This window comes from Phycodurus eques, chromosome 19 (assembly GCF_024500275.1).
Source record: "Phycodurus eques isolate BA_2022a chromosome 19, UOR_Pequ_1.1, whole genome shotgun sequence".
Taxonomy (NCBI): Eukaryota; Metazoa; Chordata; class Actinopteri; order Syngnathiformes; family Syngnathidae; genus Phycodurus; species Phycodurus eques.
Window position 1 is genome coordinate 5,211,416 of NC_084543.1, and position 20,406 is coordinate 5,231,821.

The 20,406-nt window shown below is 40.6% G+C and overlaps 2 protein-coding genes across 6 annotated transcripts in view; one reads left to right on the forward strand and one right to left on the reverse strand.

The window, feature by feature from the left end:
- The window catches only part of casp7 (caspase 7, apoptosis-related cysteine peptidase), a 24,733-nt gene continuing 4,327 nt past the window's right edge, over positions 1–20,406 (reverse strand). Inside the window, exons 2-9 of one of the 5 annotated variants that reach the window (XM_061705385.1) lie at positions 16,514–16,702; positions 15,145–15,253; positions 7,837–7,966; positions 5,115–5,266; positions 4,921–5,049; positions 4,108–4,283; positions 3,878–4,016; positions 1–2,980 (exon numbers count right to left, since the gene is read on the reverse strand). In XM_061705385.1, the coding sequence (XP_061561369.1) occupies positions 2,754–2,980; positions 3,878–4,016; positions 4,108–4,283; positions 4,921–5,049; positions 5,115–5,266; positions 7,837–7,952 (939 nt within the window). In that variant the 5' untranslated portion in view covers positions 7,953–7,966; positions 15,145–15,253; positions 16,514–16,702 and the 3' untranslated portion in view covers positions 1–2,753. Of the gene's footprint in view, positions 2,981–3,877; positions 4,017–4,107; positions 4,284–4,920; positions 5,050–5,114; positions 5,267–7,836; positions 7,967–8,220; positions 8,342–15,144; positions 15,254–16,513; positions 17,156–20,406 lie in introns of those variants that run through there. The other 4 variants (XM_061705386.1, XM_061705384.1, XM_061705381.1 and 1 more) reach the window with 4 other exon arrangements.
- The window catches only part of nrap (nebulin-related anchoring protein), a 19,111-nt gene continuing 8,273 nt past the window's right edge, over positions 9,569–20,406 (forward strand). The window contains exons 1-24 of the mRNA XM_061705387.1: positions 9,569–9,683; positions 10,301–10,395; positions 10,476–10,569; positions 12,324–12,440; positions 12,619–12,726; positions 13,003–13,110; positions 13,185–13,289; positions 13,396–13,503; positions 13,850–13,957; positions 14,590–14,697; positions 15,254–15,370; positions 15,826–15,930; positions 16,043–16,150; positions 17,022–17,126; positions 17,223–17,321; positions 17,606–17,710; positions 17,787–17,894; positions 17,964–18,071; positions 18,143–18,340; positions 18,707–18,811; positions 18,898–18,996; positions 19,077–19,181; positions 19,506–19,613; positions 20,145–20,302. Coding sequence (XP_061561371.1) covers positions 9,618–9,683; positions 10,301–10,395; positions 10,476–10,569; positions 12,324–12,440; positions 12,619–12,726; positions 13,003–13,110; positions 13,185–13,289; positions 13,396–13,503; positions 13,850–13,957; positions 14,590–14,697; positions 15,254–15,370; positions 15,826–15,930; positions 16,043–16,150; positions 17,022–17,126; positions 17,223–17,321; positions 17,606–17,710; positions 17,787–17,894; positions 17,964–18,071; positions 18,143–18,340; positions 18,707–18,811; positions 18,898–18,996; positions 19,077–19,181; positions 19,506–19,613; positions 20,145–20,302 — 2,645 coding nt within the window. The 5' untranslated portion in view covers positions 9,569–9,617. The remainder of the gene's footprint in view (positions 9,684–10,300; positions 10,396–10,475; positions 10,570–12,323; positions 12,441–12,618; positions 12,727–13,002; positions 13,111–13,184; positions 13,290–13,395; positions 13,504–13,849; positions 13,958–14,589; positions 14,698–15,253; positions 15,371–15,825; positions 15,931–16,042; positions 16,151–17,021; positions 17,127–17,222; positions 17,322–17,605; positions 17,711–17,786; positions 17,895–17,963; positions 18,072–18,142; positions 18,341–18,706; positions 18,812–18,897; positions 18,997–19,076; positions 19,182–19,505; positions 19,614–20,144; positions 20,303–20,406) is intronic.

Sequence of the window (20,406 nt, forward strand, 5' to 3'; positions counted from 1 at the left end):
TAACACAATAAATTCATTTTTAATACAAGAAAGTGTTTACATAAGCATTCTTCTGTTTGGATGTTTTTTTTCCTTTGAACAAGAGTATCCTATGTTTACAATTTAAACACTGGTTCAGATTATATTTTAATTCATGCTTGCATCCAAATTCTTTCAAATAAATTAATGAGGACATCAGCATTTAACACCATAAAGCATTTAAAGTTGAACCCCCCTAAAGAATCATTATTTTTAAAAAAAATTTAAAAAAAGTTGTGCAAACACTCCTTTTGGCACATTTTGGGCACCACGTCACTGATCAGAGATCCATGTGTCGAGACAGATCAATACTGAGTTTTAAAATGGCAAGACTGTCATTGCTCAGATGGATCGCACTTTGGGCACTGGTGTTTAGCATGCAATTGTCTGTTGAAATTCTAAAAAGGCTGATTTAAAAAAAAAAAAAACACAACCTGTGAGAATGAGTGCGGCAACATGGAGAAAGTGTATTGTGTGGTTCACTCTTGCCATTGTCAATAGCTGCCTCTGTGATTGACACGATGATAAACACAAACAACTGTCTTTTGTTGACTACATCATTATCGACATTCTATTTTTTTCTACAATTAAACAGCAATTCTGTGCGTGTGTGTTAACGGCACAATTTCTAGGCGTTTCGAACAAGCTAGCATCCTTTTAACGGTGAATTTTTAATTCTATAGTTGAAAATGAACATTAACCGAATGAGAAAAGTCAATTTATCAACAATTGAATTTCCAAACATCATCCCATTGTCACCTTTGGTTTAGTGGATAAAATAAAATAATTGAATGTTTAATTCGTACTTATGGTGCCAAACTGGGCCATAATTGTGTTACTATGATTCATTATTGTATTTTTAAAAATATAATATTTACTTCATTTAATTTTCTAAATTAATTAATTTATTGAGTTCTGAGTTTACAATTCTCAATTTTGCCAAAATTGTATTATGAATTAAACAATTTTTCAATTGGATTTTTATTTCAATATTCAGAAAGTATGCCTAATTGGGCCATAATTGTATTGTGATCAATTAAAACAAAATTTTAAAGTTAGTTTTTTAATTTTTTACTTTATTCTGCCCAATTACGTTGCCAAATTAGACCATAAGTGTATTATTACGCTCAATAAAAAAAATTACATTAAGGATTGTTCTAAATGTTTTACTTTATCTGTTATTCACATTTATGGCAACAAATTGGGTTATAATTATATTAAGAAAAAATATATAATTTTTTTTCTATTTATCAAATGAGCTGGTTCACAAACAGGCGCCAATTAAAAGCCCTTCAAAATAAAAAAAACAACAATTTAACAGAGGGAGGTAGTTAATAGTATAGTCAGGAGATCCTGTACTATCACTGTGATGTTAAAGTTGATTTGTTAGTATAACCTAATTATATTGCATGTCTTCAGGTTCTGTTACTGGAGTGCTATATTGAAAACAATTTCACATTTATTTTGAAATAAAAAAGGATAGTTTTTCCAACGTTAATGTGACCTCGGTATAACCTGTACAACTGTCCCAGTAGAACATCTGAACTTTATTTTGGGTTAATCAGAGGCAATTTAAATAGTGCCAGGTGAGTGCAGTTTGAATGTTACTGGTTAATTCTAAACACAGCCACATCCCAGTTATAAGAGGGTGTGCACACTTGTGCCGTTGACTTACACTTTCAAAAAGATTTTTTATTTATTTATTATTATTATTTTTTTAAATCCAATCAAGGTGTACAGGGTCACTGATGGTGTAGTGGTACACTCGTCTGACTTCGGTGTGGGCAGCGTGGGTTCAGTTCCCACTCAGTGACGGTGTGAATGTGAGTGCGAATGGTTGTCTGTGTCTACATGTGCCCTGCGACTGACTGCCGACCAGTTCGCCTTTTGCCCGAAGTCAGCTGGGATAGGCTCCAGTGCCCCGTGACCCTAACCAGGATAAGCGGTGTTGAAAATTGATGGATGGATGGATGGATGGAGTTGTACAGGTTAAAGGTTACATTAATAGATTTGGAAATGAAATTTCTTGGTTTAATTTGTTAATATCCCAACAATCTGGCAATTGGACAGACTGTGCAGATTGTGTAGACTTTCTACATCCACTCTGTGCGACATTTCGGATCACATACAATGCGTCAACATCAGTATTAAACTGAGTTGCATGTTACGGTTAGGTTAAGGTGATCTGGATATGATCCACAAAGCTGACCATTTTCTTTCTATATACACACAGTATGGAAGTACAGTATTTAAAACACTACGTTTACCCACATTTTAGGACATGAATTAACCTGAGGATGGTAGTTTGAGCTTGAAGTTGCTGTTTTGTCTTCAATTTGTAGCCGAATGCATGAACAGGATTGAAACCACACTCTTGTGGAGGAAATTATGAGAGTGAAAATGAAGAGGTGCAGAGTATTCGGACAAGGAAGTGGCAGCGACAAGTGCGGGAACGAAAGTGAAGTGGTAGTAGAAGAACATGCATATCTCACAATGCCTGCCGACAAAGATCCGATCAAATGTGACGCCATTGTTGTGAGGAAAAACCCGAAGAAGAGGAAAAAAAGAGGTTTCACTATGAACATGTGAAAGCGGAGTGCTACTATAAAAGATTCCATTTCGGGCCCAATCGACACGTGCGCTAAAAAGTGCAGCGCTTGTTCCCGCTGGGCCGGAATTATCCCTGAATGCTTCTTGGACTGCTCCATCCATCCCTGAAGAGGTGGTGGTGGTGGTCAGTTGAAATAGAGCTCCTTGGTCAGCATGGAGACCACGCAGGGGATCTGCTTCTTCTCGCTGAAACGCGGGTCCTCGGACCACGACTCGAAGCTGGTGGCCACCATGTAGTTGACGCGCGTCAGGATCTGCATGATCTCCAGCTGCTTGCCGAACTCGTTGAGGACGTTGCAAAGCGCCTGGACGAACCAGGAGCCGCGCCCGGGGTTCCTCCACGAGTAGTACCCTGCCAAGGAGAACGCCAGTGTGGGCAAGATCTGATAGTGCAGGTGAGTCGGAAATCTATCTCAACATATCCAATGCAAAAGAGCTACAGTCAAAACTTGTGGGATTTTGGTGCCAAGGAACAAAGTTGAAGAGAGGGGAGGAGCTTCTAGGAGATAGGGCAAAGCCATGCGTCATAGAAAAGTAGTGCTTTAGCGCCATCTTGGAGGCTATTACAGTGGTACCTTGATTTGGGAAGTTAATTAGTTCAATGAATGAAATCATAACTCAATTTTAAGCATATCTCAAACTGGTATCGTGACATGGGATGCTAGGCAGATGTGGCGTTCGCTGTCGCTATCTGAAACTCTTTTGTACCTTGAATTTTGGCCCGCTACACAAAGCGAAAAAAACATTCATTCGGAAAACTCGCAAGTTGGTGCATTCGTAAGTGGTGTCAATTACTCTTCCCTGTGGAGTGTCAAATTTACACGACATTTTTTTGGGTTCAGTTTACTGGGTCTTTAAATGGAGAAGCTAGCAGTCAGCTGTTAACTCCATAGCGATCCAGAGCTACGCGTGAACCCCACAAGGAGCATCGCCTGCCTGCCAGACCTTTACTGGCTTCTTCCATCACGTTGCTGTTTGCCGTCTTACTACTTTTCATCGAACATGGCAACTTAGAAGTAGCAAGGTGTTTGGGCATCATCTTAAGACATTACAGAGAGAGCATAAAAATAGGCAGATAGGCCCAAATAGATGTGTTTTTTGGCGGATAGTTTTTGTTATGTTTTAAAGAAACATTTCTGAGTGAGTGATTAGGGATTCGTGAATCGGCAAGGGTTTACTGCTGTACAATTACTACCTTGTGTAATATGTATTGGACTAATGAAGCATCATGTGTAAAATGGTGGCGTACCTGGTACAGTGGAGTAGGCAAAGAGGAAATCAGCCTCGACCGGAATCTTATGTCTCGGATTTGCGTCTGTCTCAAGGGTGTCATTTGGCGGACCTGAATCTGTCTGTATGCCATCATCGAATTCAGAACCCCGACAGGCCTGGTAACGTAAACCCAACAAAAATCTAACGTAAACTTCTCACGGGAAGTATTCGATATGTTTTATAATAATTTGTTAAGATGGGACCTACCTGGATGAAAAAAAGTTTGGGCTTCCCCACCAGGCTTTTGCACATGTCCCCCCTGAACAGTGAGGTCATGGTCTTGATGGGCATGGCGCCATCCGTGCCGTAGATCATGCCCTCCTCACCGTGGCTTAGCAGGATGCAGGCGAAACACGAGCTGTCACTGTGGTCTTCCTCCGAGGCTAACACACACACACCCGCACACACGCACGCGCACACACACACACACACACACACACACACACACATACACAAACACTTCACTTGAATCCGTTTGGTATGATCCAAGCGATTGAGCACCACACATATTCCGGCGAGCTGCAATGGAAAAACGTTTACTCTAGATCGGGATTTGAGGCTCCACATATAATACTCTGTACGGTATTATTATTTGATTGAACCGCAAAAAGCATGGAATGATTGTCAAGGAAAACATGGTTGGCAAAAGAAAGACAACCAAAAGGCAACGGGCGAGAAAAAGAAGATAGTGGATATTTTGAGAGGCAGCTGGCAATGATCGATCCCCCCTATTCAATGGCGATTAAAATTTTTAATCGCAGTAAAAACAGAAGCCGACTGTCGGCAACTCATGAAAACTAGTTTCCAAACCCCACACAGTGTGCAACAGTCAGTTTTGGCCACTGGGTGTGCAGCGGGCCTTAGAGAACAGTAATTTGTGCAAAAAGTACTGAAACATTGAAAAGTTGAATACTGCATTAACAAGTTAAAAAGAGAAGAGCAAAATAGGTTCAGCTGAAACTCAACTGAAAGCTGATTTCAATTCACTTTTTGTGAGTAGCGTATGTCTAAAGCCCTCACCCTCTCGAAGGAGACGCTCCATCTTCTCGCAGGTCTGATCATTATAGATGAAGACGTTGAAGCCCAGATTCTTGAAGCACTTGAACAGCTCGCCGGCGTCGCGGTCCGTCCCGTTGCGTACATTCATCCCTGCCAGGGACAGTGCTGTGTTCAGAGGACTGGCTTTTTACGAAATGGGCTTTTAGCTTTTCTACCTGTTTTTTCATCAAAGTTTTTGTTGTTGATGATGATGCACTTGCCCACTCGCCGGTGGTTCATCTTATACTGGAATGTTGGTGAGACAATTCTGTAATGGCTTTCAGAAGAGTAGTCCTGCTCCCGCGTCTGGCCATCCTTATTCTTCTTGCTGAGCACAGATATAGAGGCAGGCAATTTGAAATACGCCCCACGTATACAAAAAAATTATTGAAAAAGTGGACACCTTGCGCCAATGAATATAATTTCCTTTTTTCGGTGCCTATGTGGCTACTATCAATACCGTGAAGACGTTATTACCTCAACACTCCACCTACATAGCATGAGACGGCATCTGTAAAGCTGACATTTATGGTGACGTGTATAAAGAGAGCATGCTGTATGCAGTACAGAGTATCTGGGACAAAAATCCACACCGACCACGATCAATCATTCCCTAATGGATGGAGGGTGTAGTAAAACAACGCGAATACTGGGTGTCAATTGTCTCTTTCCAATTTCATTCATTTATTTAAAAAACATGTTATAACTCTTTAAGCAATGGATATTTCCACACACATTTCTTTATCCTCTGAAAAGAACAAGGCTTATTGAGGAGTGACCATCGCCTTGTATACCCATATGTTTGCATTGTACTGCCCTCAGGTTCCCAAGGTGCGCACACTTGGAGCAGCTCAATATCCATTGAATTGAAGCAATAAATGTGGTAAAAACGGTCTAATTCTAATTCCTTACATTCCATGTAATTATGTCATTAATGTAAGTTCTTATCAAGTACAATATCATAGTTTTTTAATCAAATAATACATTACAAAACATTGTTTTTTGGGGGGAGGCTGTAACGGATTAATGCATTTCCATTCAACTCAATGTTTTGAGTTACAAGGGTGGTCACGCAATTAAACTCTTATCTTAAGGCAACACTGTACAGCAAACTACATTAGAAAACGAATTAAAATTGAAGCAACCAAATAAATAAAAACATTTAAAAAACAGACTGTATCCTTCTTATAGTAAACTCATGTAAAATGATCATTTCAACACAGTGAATAATTACACAACACAAACCAGGCAAAGTACTTACTCAGAGACCAAAAAGTACATATACTTTCCAATAAGACATTAACGTGATGGCCAAATTTGGTCAGGGCAATCCAGCCTAAACTTGAATCAAATCCTCGCACATTTCAGAGTGTAGACGTCAAAATGGAGGTAGAAGTAGTGTGTTAAGAATACGAAGATTAGCATCAGATCGAGCGAGAGGATATGTCTGTGTGGCTATTCTGGCACGGCTGCCATGTTGGCATTCTTTAGCGGATCCATCCAGATGGGCGGCGTGTTCTAGAAGGCCTCGGTCACGGGGTCAACAAAGGCCTTATTGCATAGCGCGCTCATATTCTATTAAACGTGTGATTTGACGCCCTACCCCCCTCCCACCTCCAAATTGTGCCAACGTGCCGTACCAAACAATTGAGGGTGGGCGGTGGGCAGGGCGCAGCGGTGAAGAGGAGGGCGCCGAGCATCACGTGGCGTTGACTTACCTGGGTTCGTCATTAAGCGCTACACCACTCTGCATCTGCAAAAAGAGTATGTTTCTCCAGCTGATTTTTGGGGGCCTGAGTGCTAGGATACTGACATGCTCTCTGTGCTGGATGAAGAACCTGACTGGGCCGCTGCGTGCCTACGGGCCGAGGGGGGGGAGGGGTGCGGCCAGAGTGGGAGGGGGGGTGGCACGTTGTGACCCACCCCACCCTCCTCCTCCCTGAGTCAGCAACCTCGCCACTGCACCAGCGCTTTCTAAAGGCCTATTCTCCCGAGGGCCCCCCAAACCTCACGCCGCCGTGACCACAGGCGGGGTCAAAGGGGATAGCGCTTGGTTTTGACGTGTAATAAGCCAACATTTATTATTGTGCTTGTTCCAAACTGAATCTCTCATCAATATTCGACATAAAAAAATATCTCATCTCAGTGGCGGAACATTTAGCACTCTTCAGTGGGGATGTATCCGACTTTATCCACATCCTAATTCAAGTATTTTTGTTGTCGTCCATGCTCTCGATGGACAGAAGAATACAAACACCGTTTCTCTCTCTCGAGGCACAATAAACACAAATAAAGAAAAACAAAACACTGTATATATAAATAAAAAATAATAATACCAGTAACGTATAACGGCGCACAGCAATGCCACATAACATCAGCTGGAGCGGTTCATTATCAATATTTACCTAATAACATGACAAAAACATTTTAAAAATAAAATACTCGACAGAGATCATCTGATTATTTAATGTATGAATGCCTGCAGACGCGTTTTGGTCTCGACGCATGTCACATTTTGGGTGTAGCTAATAATTTGACAACAGGTGTACCTAATATTTGGTTATGTACCAAATAATTTGGCCTCGGGTGTAGCTCATTATCTGGCAACGGTGTCCCTCGTCTTTTGGGTGCAGTGTGTACCTAATACATTTTGTTATTGGCATGTACAGTAACAGTATATTTATATGTACCTGCGAATGTATAATGAGGCGATATGGATTTTATCAACCTGATCTCACCTGCACAATCATTTCCTATGATTTTAGTTATTTAAATTGCCTGTTTCTCACCACAAACGAGCATGCCCGTTCCACCGCCCCACCCACTGTTATGTCTGCGTCTCTCTCCGAATGAAGTCCCACAATGGAAGAGAAAGTACTTTTTAGTGTGTCCGCTTACCCAAAGAGTAAAAACCTCCCCTTGCGGTCAGGTTTGGCGTCTGTTTCGTCCCCCGACATCTCCTCTTCATCATCTTCACCTCCAAGTTGAGTCATCTCAGCAGGTTCCCCAGCCATCTGTTGTTAGCACCCTGTTAGCATCATTGGACCAAACTTTTACTGTGCTTACATTTATTTATTTTATTTTTATTTATTTTACTGACAAAAGGTACAACTGCAGTGCTTAGTTTCACTAACTACTAATTCACATTCAACCAGTAACGATACAATAAGTGACTTTTAAACGAAAGGGTTTCGACTCCGTCTTGCTAGCCTGTTACTTCCTTAGAAAAAGTTTTATATTACACTATTTTTGGTAGGAGTGGCTACATTATCATAAACTTACGTTGCGTTGTTATTGTGGTATTACGCCAAGTCAGCCAAGTTGTTTTTGTAAAAAAAAAAAAAAAGAAAAAAATACCACGTTCTACACCAGCGACACGCTTTCACTTCCTTAAAAACAACAGCTGGAAGTTTGCAGTCAAGTTTGACTGGGGACTCTCCAAGTAGTTTCAAGACGTCCGTTACGTCACGGCGCAACGTAACGGACGCCTGCAAAGCTGCACTTCCTTGTCGTAATGCGTGCGTATGGCAGCCATATTGGGACGGTACGAGCCAGCGTAGACAACCATAGTAAACTATATAAACAAAGATGTTACGTTCAAAAAATTAAACAGTGGGTTTATGTAAAATTTCTTGTAGACTAATTCAACACAAGTATACTTTTTTGAGTTAATTTTTGGTGTTAATGAGAAAAATTATACTGTATAATACATGAAACTATTTTTCATTGCAAATAAATTAGAAAAATATTTTGTATAAGGATAATAACTTCCCTTTAAGACATAAAATATTTTTTATAAGAATAAAATTCTAAAATTTCCAATCTACTTGTATTGTATAATTTAACTAACATATATTTAACCAAAACGTAAAAACATATTTATATATATTTATCGAAGTCGGTGTTTCATTTCTTTGGACCTTATGTCTCAAAAGTGTTGCTCATTACAGATTATATTAGCTCACAGAAGTGAAAATGAATAAAAAAGAATGTAGTAAGTATGACATTTGATGCTTTGATAGTCTTTATTTCTGCATTTAGTTGTAGAAAAAGAATCCCAAACTCTTATTATTATTATTATTATTGTAACATTCACAGTAACATAAATTCGATTTTTTTTACTTTATAATTTTTTGAAGTTTTTTTTAAATTGTATCTTTAATTTTGGAGACCAGTCCATGTTGCCCAACACATCAGTAAAGAAGAATGTATACATTGTATATAAATGCCTTGATAAATGCTTAACATGTAGATTTATCACTGCATAAGTCAAGCAAGCCTTACAACGTTTAAGGTTATTTCCTTTAACGTTGATCTATCCCCTATCTATAGCTATTGTTCAATGTGTAACGCTGTGTCACTCACTATGTGTCATAACAAGGTTGACCTAATTGTCCAGTAAAGGATCATTACACACATACATTGACATGTCCTGCAGACAGACAGCTGAGTCTACCAGTGGTCTAGCATGCTTTGCGATACAGGGGGGGTGGTCCATCGTGGGACACAGTGTCAAGTAAGAGACAGCAGTGGTGCAGTCGCAAAGCTAAGTTTACCACCAGCAGAGAAACACACAGGAGGGACTGCCTGTTAGTTGCCTGCTTCCTGAGGTTTTTCAGAAGTTTTTATTTATTTTTCCAAAGTTTTGATTTTTTTAAGGAAAGGACAAAGGACTCACCATGGAGTCTTGTGCAAGGTGTGGGTTTGTGGTGTACCCAGCGGAGAAGATCAACTGCATTGACCAGGTATGACAAGCAAGCCTCAATTGATTGTTGTTTGACACAAATATTTTTTTGTACATTTATTTATCTTTCCTTGCTTGATTTTTGTGTAAGTGATTTGTCTTTCCTTGTAACTGACTTTACTGTTTTGTTATTATTTTCATTGTTTCACCTCTATTGATCGTTGTTTGACAGAAAGTGCACATTATTTATCCATCAGGTTTTTTGGAATTGTATTTTTCCAATTCATTTGTATTTTTGTAATTATATTTTTTTATTTTCATTTCATATAACATAAATGAAGGCTGGCAATTAAAAATATGTTATGCTGTGGCAACATTGAGATTGTTTAAAACATCGGTGGGCAACCTGCGGCCTGTGGGCCATATAAGGCCTGCAATATAATTTTTTGCCCCAAGTCTAAAAAAAATATAAACTCAGGGAAACAGTTATAAAAAGCCTAAAGACACAATATTTAATATTATAATGTATATGTAAATCAGAACTGGATGCCAATGCTCAGATACAGCCTAACGCTAATGCTAATGCTAAAATTTGTGGTCTTGCCCTCATGCAAAACTGTGCGATTAACACCATGTCCTGTCTGAAATAATAAAAATAATGGGATTTTTCTTTTCCAGAACTGGCACAAAGCATGTTTTCACTGCGACGTCTGTAAAATGGTGCTGACGGCCAATAACTTTGTCAGCCACAAGAAGAGGCCCTACTGCTCAGTGTGAGTACTTTCGACCATTATCTGGTTTCTCCATTTTCGCACAAAAGAAAAGTACAAAGGTGTGAATTTCCTGCCTGCAGACATAACCCACGGAACAACACCTTCACCAGCGTGTACAAGACACCCATCAACATCAACATCAACGCAAAGAATCAGAGCAAGGCCAGCAGTGAGGTGAGATGATGTCATGACAAGGACACAAGCTGTCTTTACAAAGCGTTTGGCACAGGAGGCTGCTATGCAGGTTATCAGTTGTAACCACATTTAATCACTGAAGAAGGAATTTGGTGGTCAGATTACTTATTTTTTTAAATCTTAAAAAAAAAAATACAACTCTATTCCATCCTTTCCGGGAAAGGTGGCTGTGAGTCTGTAGTGACGGCAGCCCTATGGAATGGAGAGTGCGCCTCGGGTTATTTCGGTGCTTCACCCTCGTCGCTGACCAGCTTTATGGTTCAGGCACCTAAAATTAAACTCCACAAAAAGATCCCGGCATCGCTTCCTCTCCTCCACCTGTTCCCGTCTGTTGGATTTCGTCTGCGTCTCAAAGTCCATGAGAGGCTCCTGGCTTATATTAGCAGCAGGCTAGCGCGTTCATCAACTACTGATAGATGCACCCAGTGAGACTGAGGTCTTAACATGTTGATATCTGATCTGACCGTTGACTCATGACCAAATCTTGCTTTTGCTTGCATGACCCAGCTTCTTTTCAATAGTTTGCTTTTAACACACAACTTGTTTTCAATTATTCTTTGGCTGAGACTAAAACATTTAAAGCTGAACTACATAACCGTTGAAAGACTATAAGGGTAAAATAATTAAACTTAAGTTTTCTTGCAGATTTTGTGGTCATCTGTCACGTGAAATGTATTTCAGTGTTTACCAAAGTGACTTTCCATAGAGATGATACTTACAGATTGCAAATGCAGTATATCATATTACACCATCTTAAATGAGGACCCAGTACACAACCTTGTGAGACTCTGCTACAAATCCAGCATTCTGGGAGATTTCATGGCCCTACAAGTTATCTACTGTATATTGTCAAGAAATGCGATGCATTAACATAAATGTGATACCTACAGATTGTAAAAAACAGTAAATAATATTATGCTACAATAACAACAGAAGAGGACCTAATGCAGAACCATGTGGGACTCCACAAGTAAAGTAACATTACTAATGCAGTTTCATATGGTTTTGCTGTACACCCACAAAAAACATTTTTATAAACAATTTTTAAAATGAATTATAAGATGCTTGATGAGTTGTTGATGATAAGATCAATCCAAAATCCGCCCTGTATTTTCCACTGAATATTTAGTGTCTTATGATCAAAATATATTATGATGTTTCATAGATGTAATACCTACAGATTGTATAGTAATATATGTGTATTACATCATCATTACAAATAGGTGGGGCCCAGTAAAAAAGCCTGTGGAGCTCCACAAGTACTTACAGTATACAGTATCACGTTTTCTGGCCCCTTTAGTTGTCAATTTTCAAATATATTTTTATAAACTCTCTTAGGGTTGAACCTTACTCCCATTTGTGTGTTGATTTTGCAATTTTTTAAGTTGTTTTATAAGTTGTTTATAAAGGAATCACCTCACAAAACGTTCTACGGCATAGAGTAAATCCTCTTGTATCATATTGCAAACAGATGAGCACCTAATACAGACCCCTGTGGGATTCCACAAGTATTCTTGCATCATTTGCGCAAATGTTTTATGACTTCTCGCTGAATCTGCAACATTAAGTCCCCAAATCAAGACATACAGTATCAAATCATGAAGTTTTAAAACCTCCAGACTTTCTTAAAACAGCGACAAATCTCATCAGCATAGGCACATGTCCAGTGTTGCGCTTGTGCAAACATGTGCTGGTCTTGGCTTTAACGTTTTGTCATCTATGTGCACTTGTAGCTGAAGTATTGCGAGGATGGCGATCGTTTTATGTCCACCTTCCACTATGACATGAAGTCCATGGAGTTGGAGAGGGCTCGTCTAGCCAATCAGATGGCCGGCCAGGTGAGCTCCCAAGTAGAGCAACTGGCCTAAAAAGGGAGTTCCAGTCAAAATTGTATTGGCTATAACTTGAATCTTTGCCCTCAATATGTGACAATGAAGCCATTGGTACACCAACTCTCATTACTTCTATCAGCTTTGCGGCAAATGTAGCAATCCTGAATGTCTTTTGAATGGCTTTGGATCCAAACAGGCCTTCAAGTCTCAGTCCGAGTTTTCCCAGCAGCAGACGTGGTACTCGGCCATGGTCACCAACCAGGAGATGGTGACCATGTCTCAAGCTCAGACGAACATCAGTGATGTGAGTGAAGAAACAAAGTACAAATACTTTGTTGCTGTGGTACTCAAGTTCAATTTTCAGCGTTTTTTTGTTTGTTTGTTTTTTGTGCCAAGTAATCAAAATGGGTATTGCATATACATAATTAACAGTAAATAATTTTACATTTGTACTTAAGTACATTTAAGTCTGTACTTTTTATTTTTACTGAAGTAAAGGAGTTTAATCAGTACTTATACTTTTACCAGTCTTTTTTTTTACAGTACAAATTGTGAGTATGTTTTCCACCTATGATGACAGGTAAAGTACATGCAGGAATACGAGCAGTCCAAAGGGAAAGGCAGCTTCCCGGCCCTGATCACACCAGGATACCAGGTGGCCAAAAACGCCAACACTTTGGCAAGCAACGTAAGGGAACCTTTGCCAAAATTGCTGCATCTTTATGTGCCCATATTGAGCTTTTTGTGTTCTATCCCTAAAAGCTTGAATATAAAAAAGGGCATGAGGAAAGAGTTTCAAAGTACACCGCCTTTGTGGACCCCCCAGAGGTGCTCCTGGCCAAGAAACAAGGACAGATTATCAGCGACGTGAGTCTTAGTCAATAACTTTCATGTACACTCACACTTACCAAGAAAATAATGCAAGGTACGACAGCATATATGCTATGACGCCAATATAATATTCTTTATGCAGTATGCCTACACTGAGGAGTACGAGCAGCACAAAGGCAAAGGCAGCTTCCCTGCACATCTTACACCTGGATACAAAATGTCGAAAAAGGCCTCCGAACAGGCCAGCAACGTAAGCATAAAAACACTCGTTCGCACAGCGGTGGGAAGTAACCGAGTACAAATCATTTGTTGCAGTACTGAAGTATATTTTTCAGCTATCGGCATTTTACTTGAGTATTAATTTTTCTGACATTTTGTTTTTACTTTTACCCCCAACTTTTGAAAATGGACATCTGTACTTTCTACTCCTCACTTTGTCAAAATCTGAATTTTTACATCTGCGGATGATGACGTGACCTAAAAAAGGAGTTGAATCAGTACTTCTACCTAAGTACACAGTATTAGTACTTTTCCCACCTATGCATTTGTGTCATCAAATATTGTCAGTCAACAGCTTTCTCTGTGGTTTATGGCAGATAAAGTATCGGCACGTGTACGAGCAGGAGATAAAGGGCAAAGCCAGCGCTGACGCTGCAGTGGCCGAAATGGTCCACGCCAGAGAGAATGCAGAAAACTTCAGCCAGGTCATTCTTTTTTTTTTTTAGCATCATGCAAGTTAGTGCAATATTTCTAAGAGATGTAAGCAAGAAAGTTATTTCAACATTTATTTGATATCCAGTTTAAGGGTAATTAACTAGTATCCTCTTTGTGCTCACCAGTAAGACATTTCTGCGTCTTACTATACTATCAACGTTTTTTCCCCATGAATGGCTTCCATTAGTATATGGCATTTCTGCACACTAGTTGGACAACTTCAGAATAGTAGGCCAACTACATATTACTAGTGAAGCAAAACTACTAGTGGACATTTTGCCGCGACTAGCAGGGTCCAGAAAGCTACGAGTGTGTGACACCTGCCTACGAGTTGGGCCTAGTAGTGTTAGTAGTGCAGCACAGTTAAGGTTTATAATTGCGTGCTAGTAGGCAAAAAGTGGGACTAGGACTGGAAAAAGGAAATGTTAGTAATGCAGTCATTCTATTCGTGCACTGAATTGTCTTACTAGTGAGCTGCAAAGAGCGTACAGCCGGGTATTGTTGCTACCGAAAAAAGGCTCAAACGGCTCTCCATAGGGCTTTGTTCTAAACTGAAGAATACCAACGTTGTGCCTATTGATTTATGTTCGGCGCGTTTAATAACGCAGTGCACTTTCTGTAGATCGCCTACACTGAGGAGTATGAGCAACAGCGGGGCAAAGGAAGCTTTCCAGCCATGATAACGCCCGGTTATCATCTGGCTAAGAAGGCTCAAGAAAACGCAAGTGATGTGAGTATATAACGTGATATTTGTTTTATATTTTGGTTGTAGCAAGAATTTGGACAGCACACATCTGCGCCACGTAAATCATCTTTATCAGTTCAGAATCGATATTTATGTAATACCATGACAAAAAGACAAAACATATTTAGATAAAATATTTCATCATAATTGCCACACGCGTTTTGCTAGTTGAAGTTGGCTGTAACAAGTTTTGCTCTGACCAACCAATCAGAGGATGGAAATGGTTTTGACATCATCAAGGGCAATCGCTGTAGCCCCATGAGGACGAATTCGGATGAGACCTTGGGCAAATTAGATTGACATGGGAACACATCGAGGCTGAAATATGATTGGACAAACAAATCTAACTTCCACATACATGCACTGCAAGCAGTACAGCCCAGAGAAACGCTACGAAATGACATGAATAGAATGTTAGGAATCAATTCATACCTTTTCATGGAACAAATAGTAGAATTTAGATTAGCTGAGAAGGCCTTGCTGACCTCCTGACCGCCCATCACTGCTAAAACCTGTCTTCCTTTGTCTCTTTTTCTTCAAGCTGAAATACAGAAAAGACTTAAATAAGATGAAGGGCACGTCACATTTCCACAGCCTGACCTCCGAGGACAACCTGGCCTTGATGAACGCGCGGAAGATCAACAAGCTTGTCAGCGAGGTGAGGCAATCGCTTGACGTTATGCCACGGCGTAGACACGACGCCAGGAAAAGCAGATGTATAGCATCTCTGACATGCCACAGCTTACCTCGAACGCCATGCGGCACATCCGTCCGAAATGATGTCACTACACGAGCTTGAAGTTCTATTCTGAACAGTTAGCCTATCGGTGTCTGTTACATGTGGCGGCCGGTCACTTTATATTAACACAGAGCAATGTTTTAGAAGAAAAATCCCAAGTCGGTTAAATCGTGGTCCATTAAATCCAGGTTCCACTGTATTTAAGCGTAGTGCTAATGTTCAAATTGTGAATAATTTCACAACGGCTTGCAATTATATTAAATACACTTTTTAGCAAAAGAAACCTCTGCCTATTAGATGGACAATTAGGACAAAAGCTTTCGAATCACTGTTCTAGATTCAAACATGTATTTATTTCCTATACTGACCAACAGGTAGAGTATAAGAAGGACTTGGAGAACAGCAAAGGCCACAGCATCAATTTCTGCGAGACGCCCCAGTTTCAAAATGCTATCAAAGTAGCCAAATTCACCAGCGATGTAAGCATTGAGCATTATGTATTCTGCTCCCACCACAATTATAATTATACCATTACTGTGGTAATAATGGGGATAACACATGCTGTTTTGTTTTCTCTGTGTGGTATAAAAGAACAAATACAAAGAGAAGTACACCACCAACATGAAGGGCCACTATGAAGGATCGGGAATCGACAAGAAGACCATGCACGCCATGAAAGCCCGGACGCTGGCCAGTGACGTAAGCCATGACATTTACTGACCATAAACCAGAGGTGGGAGTAGGTCACACGAGTCTCAAATCTTAACTCTCAAGTTTCAACCAAGTCCCAAAGTATCGCCGTAAAACTCAAGCAAGTCAAGTCGAGTCCACACTAAATTTGAATCAAGTCAAGTTATTACTTGGGTTAACAAGTTCTAAGTCAGGTCACACAATCTTGCTCAGTCACAACATACATATAGTCCTAATTGTTAGTTAGCTGTACTAACACATTCACCATGAACACTTGATTTTTTTTCTCAATTTAACGCAAAACCGACATGAAGGTGTGTTAAAGTTTGACCGGCTATCGGTTAGCTAAACTGTGAAATCAATGTAGCTTACCTGTCTTAGTGGGTTTTGTACAGCCGGGAATGAAGTTAGATGTCGTAGTTGTTGTCTCGTATCTTTGCATATCGCCATTCTTTTTGATTCAAAAACATATTCCTTGAATCCAAATCTTAATCTTTGGCGCTCCCTCCATGATACCAGCTTCATGAGGTAGTCTGCACTCATAACATCCTGGTGGGTTTTCTTTTGGGAAAAAACAACAACAAATAGCACACTACCTTGAAAATAAAAATTGTAAATGTTAACGAGCAAGACTAGTTCAAGTCTGAGTCAAATTGAGTCTCAGAATAACAAGTCAAGTTGAGTCTTTTATATGATTTAGCCAAGCAAGTCCCAAGTCCTAAAATCAGCAATTTAAGTCTGACTCGAGTCAAGTCATGTGACTCGAGTCGCCAACCTCTGCCATATACCACGTGTATGACTATTATATTTATTAAACAGCCAATACATCGGTGTGGACAAATTTCTCTTTCAAGTTTCTGGTTTCTCATATGTGATCCAGATTGCATACAAACAAGGTCATGATCAAGATCAGGGCGAATACACCTACCAAGCCACGCTGACACCAGGCTACCGCAGTCAAAGGAAGCTGGACCCACTGAAAGATGTGAGTTCTCTATAGTCTGATCACAGTATTCAATGAGTAAGTACCTAACTGAGATATTAGCTCAGTGAAAGGTCCGTTTGTGTCCCCAACTTGTAGAAGAACTACAGGCAGCACATTGACCAAGTCAAGTACAGCCCAGTGACGGACACGCCGGAGATCCTCCTGGCGAGGAAAAATGCTCAGCTTATCAGCAATGTGAGTCCAGCGCATTACCTCAAAGGCATGGTTGTAGGCCACCAAAATGTTTTTTTTTAAACAGTTTTGTGATGAAATCAGATCCCACAATCTAGGCATGTGTACAGATATGTTGAGTTTACATCATTGGTAAACATGGGCCGGCTGGTAGATCATACTGATTTGATATACGGGTAAATTGCGTTACAAGCTTGATCATGGAACAAATTAAACTCGTACTGTACATCAAGGTACCAGTGTGAATAATGATTTTTATTCAAACCTATTTCACGATCATCATCCAGCTAAATTACAAAGCAGACTACGAGAAGACTAAGCATCTGTACACGCTCCACGAGGACCTGCCCCAAATCAAAAAGGCCAAAGACAATGCAGCCTTGTGCAGTGACGTAAGTAAGCACCCACTTTCTCAATTTTTCCGTACATATATTCGTCCACTCACACTTCACCCCACTCTCAATCCAGATTAAATATAAGGAGGAGTGGGAGAAGACCAAATCCAAAGCCTGCGACATTGGCGTGGACGACCTCAGCGTCAAGGCGGCAAAGGCTTCCCGAGACCTCGCCAGCGACGTGAGAAAAACGACATAACCCGAGTATTTACTACACAAATCAAGTCACAATAAACGTAATGTGTTGCAGCTTAAATACAAAGAAAACTACCTGAAGAACAAGGAACTGGCTGTAGGCGTCAACGTAAGCGACTCCAAAACTCTACATTCGCTTCAGGTGGCCAAGATGCGCAGCGACGTAAGTCATTTCGAGCAACCATTCACGCAACTGTTTGGGACTTCACTCATACAGTTGAGCTTCTCCTGCAGATTGCGTACAAGAAGGGCTCCAAGGAGAACCAGGCTCACTACAGCCTGTCTATGGACATGGTCAACCTAAGTCATGCCAAAAAGGCCCAAGCTCTGGCCAGTGACCTGGAATATCGCACCAGGCTGCATGACTACACCGTCATGGCTGATGACATCAAGGTCCAGCAGGCCAAAAAGGCATATTCCCTGCACAGCGATGTGAGAAATAGACACAAGATCTTAACATGACAATTAAACTAACAAAATCACACTATATGGTGCAGACGTGGTCCATAGAAATTTCAGGCCAGACCTCTACTCGTTGTGGTTCCTCCTAATCTGAAGTTTTACTACACTTACATTACACTAGATTTTATAAAACCCATTTATTTTCTCTTATATGATGATTCATCCATCCATCCATCCATTTTCTGAGCCGCTTACCCTCCCACTTATCATAATGGGATGGCTGGATGTGTTTTATGTAGAAGATCTTGAAAGCCCTCACCTCAAACCCATCAGACCTTTGAAATCAAGATTCTTTTGTCGACTGACCAATGACTTTTTTCGTCTTCTGCTCATCAGAACCAGTATCGCTCAGATCTGAACTGGATGAAAGGAGTGAGCTGGGAGACCGAGGGGTGCCTCAACATCACCCAGGCCAAGAAAGCCGGAGATCTGCTCAGCGATGTCAGTTCTTTGTGATGTTTTTAATCGACGACTGAGCTCTGGATTAAGTGACACATTGTGTAACGGCATTTTTCACTCTTTTGCAGAATATATATCGTCAGAAGGTGGATCGCATCAAGTTCACCCAAGTGGCGGACAATCTGTCCATGAAACATGCCAAGAAGAGCCAGGAACTGCAGAGCGACGTAAGGTCATCGCGATGAAGGCATACTTGTATTTGTCTTGCTCACCATTGGTCAATGGTCAATCAAATTGTGCTTTTTAGCTGGCGTACAAAGCAAACACGGAGCAGATGATCCACAAGTACACCATGACGCAGGATGAGCCACTGTTCAGACAAGCAAAGGCAAACGCTGAGCTTCTCAGTGGGGTGAGTGTGTTGACCATACCAGATATTAGAACACTGACAATGATAAAGGCCATGTTTTTGGACCTGAATCGGTAAAGTAAGTTAGTTAGTGTACTGTACCATTTTTTCCCTGCTTTCATTCTTCACTTTAGTGTTCACTGCCCACCAATTCGCAATTCCCAATTATGACTGGTAGTTTTGGAGAACGTGTTTACCTAAACTGAAGCGTAACATAACTTACTGAAATTGAAAGAAAGACAACGACGGTCATTCAGTGTGAGCTTTCCTCTCGTGTTCAAATGCAAACCCTCATCTCTCTGCCTCTACTATCTCCTTTTCTTCCAGAAAGTCTACAAAAGTCAATGGGAGAAACAGCGGGAAAAGGGCTTTCAGCTTCGATTGGACTCACTTGCCATTCTCACAGCCAGAGCTAAGAGAGACCTGGCCAGTGATGTGAGTTTTTTCTCAAGAATGGCGGAGACTCGTACCTCGATCCAGAACCTTGGATTTGTTTCGATTTTGTATTCCAGTATAAAACGTCTACCTCCCTAACGAAGCTACTTGCAAATCTACCTTACCACCGATTTAGCTACTTACCGATCTACCTTTTGATAGATCTAGCTAGCTACTCACATCTACTTATAGCTAGCAAAGCTTTTAAATACCTAAAGTAAGTTGTACAAGTAACTGTTCGTAGAGCATGAACATGTAGTGAACCTTGGATGAGTTTTTGGGTCCCATTGTCAAAATTACCAGTCGCTGGACAGGCTGGCACGGAGGAGATCCCACAAATATCGACAATGCCAAGTCGTGCTGTCCCATTCAAACTCTGGATTCTTCGAGCTTTGGCGGCTTATTACGAGTTGGTTGACGTCCAAACTATTATGAGTTCTGAGTGTCCACTTAAACTGAACACAGTCCCATTGAGGGTGATCTAGTTTGATAAAGGCTTGCTTCAGAACCCGCCATCTTGGTCCCTTGCAGGTCAAATACAAAGAGCAGTATGAGAAAAACAAAGGCAAGGTGATCGGAATCAAGTCGGTCAGCGAGGACACTCAGATGTCTCACTCGGCTCTGGCCACCAAACTACAGAGCGGACGCGACTACAAAAAGAACTATGAGGACACCAAGACCCAATTCAAGTGAGGCCCTCAACTGTAATTAGTGAAATAATATGATGCTTAGTAATTAGTGATTAGTTCCCAAAGTATAATGACCTTTTGATGTGTTCTGTTCCTGCACCAAA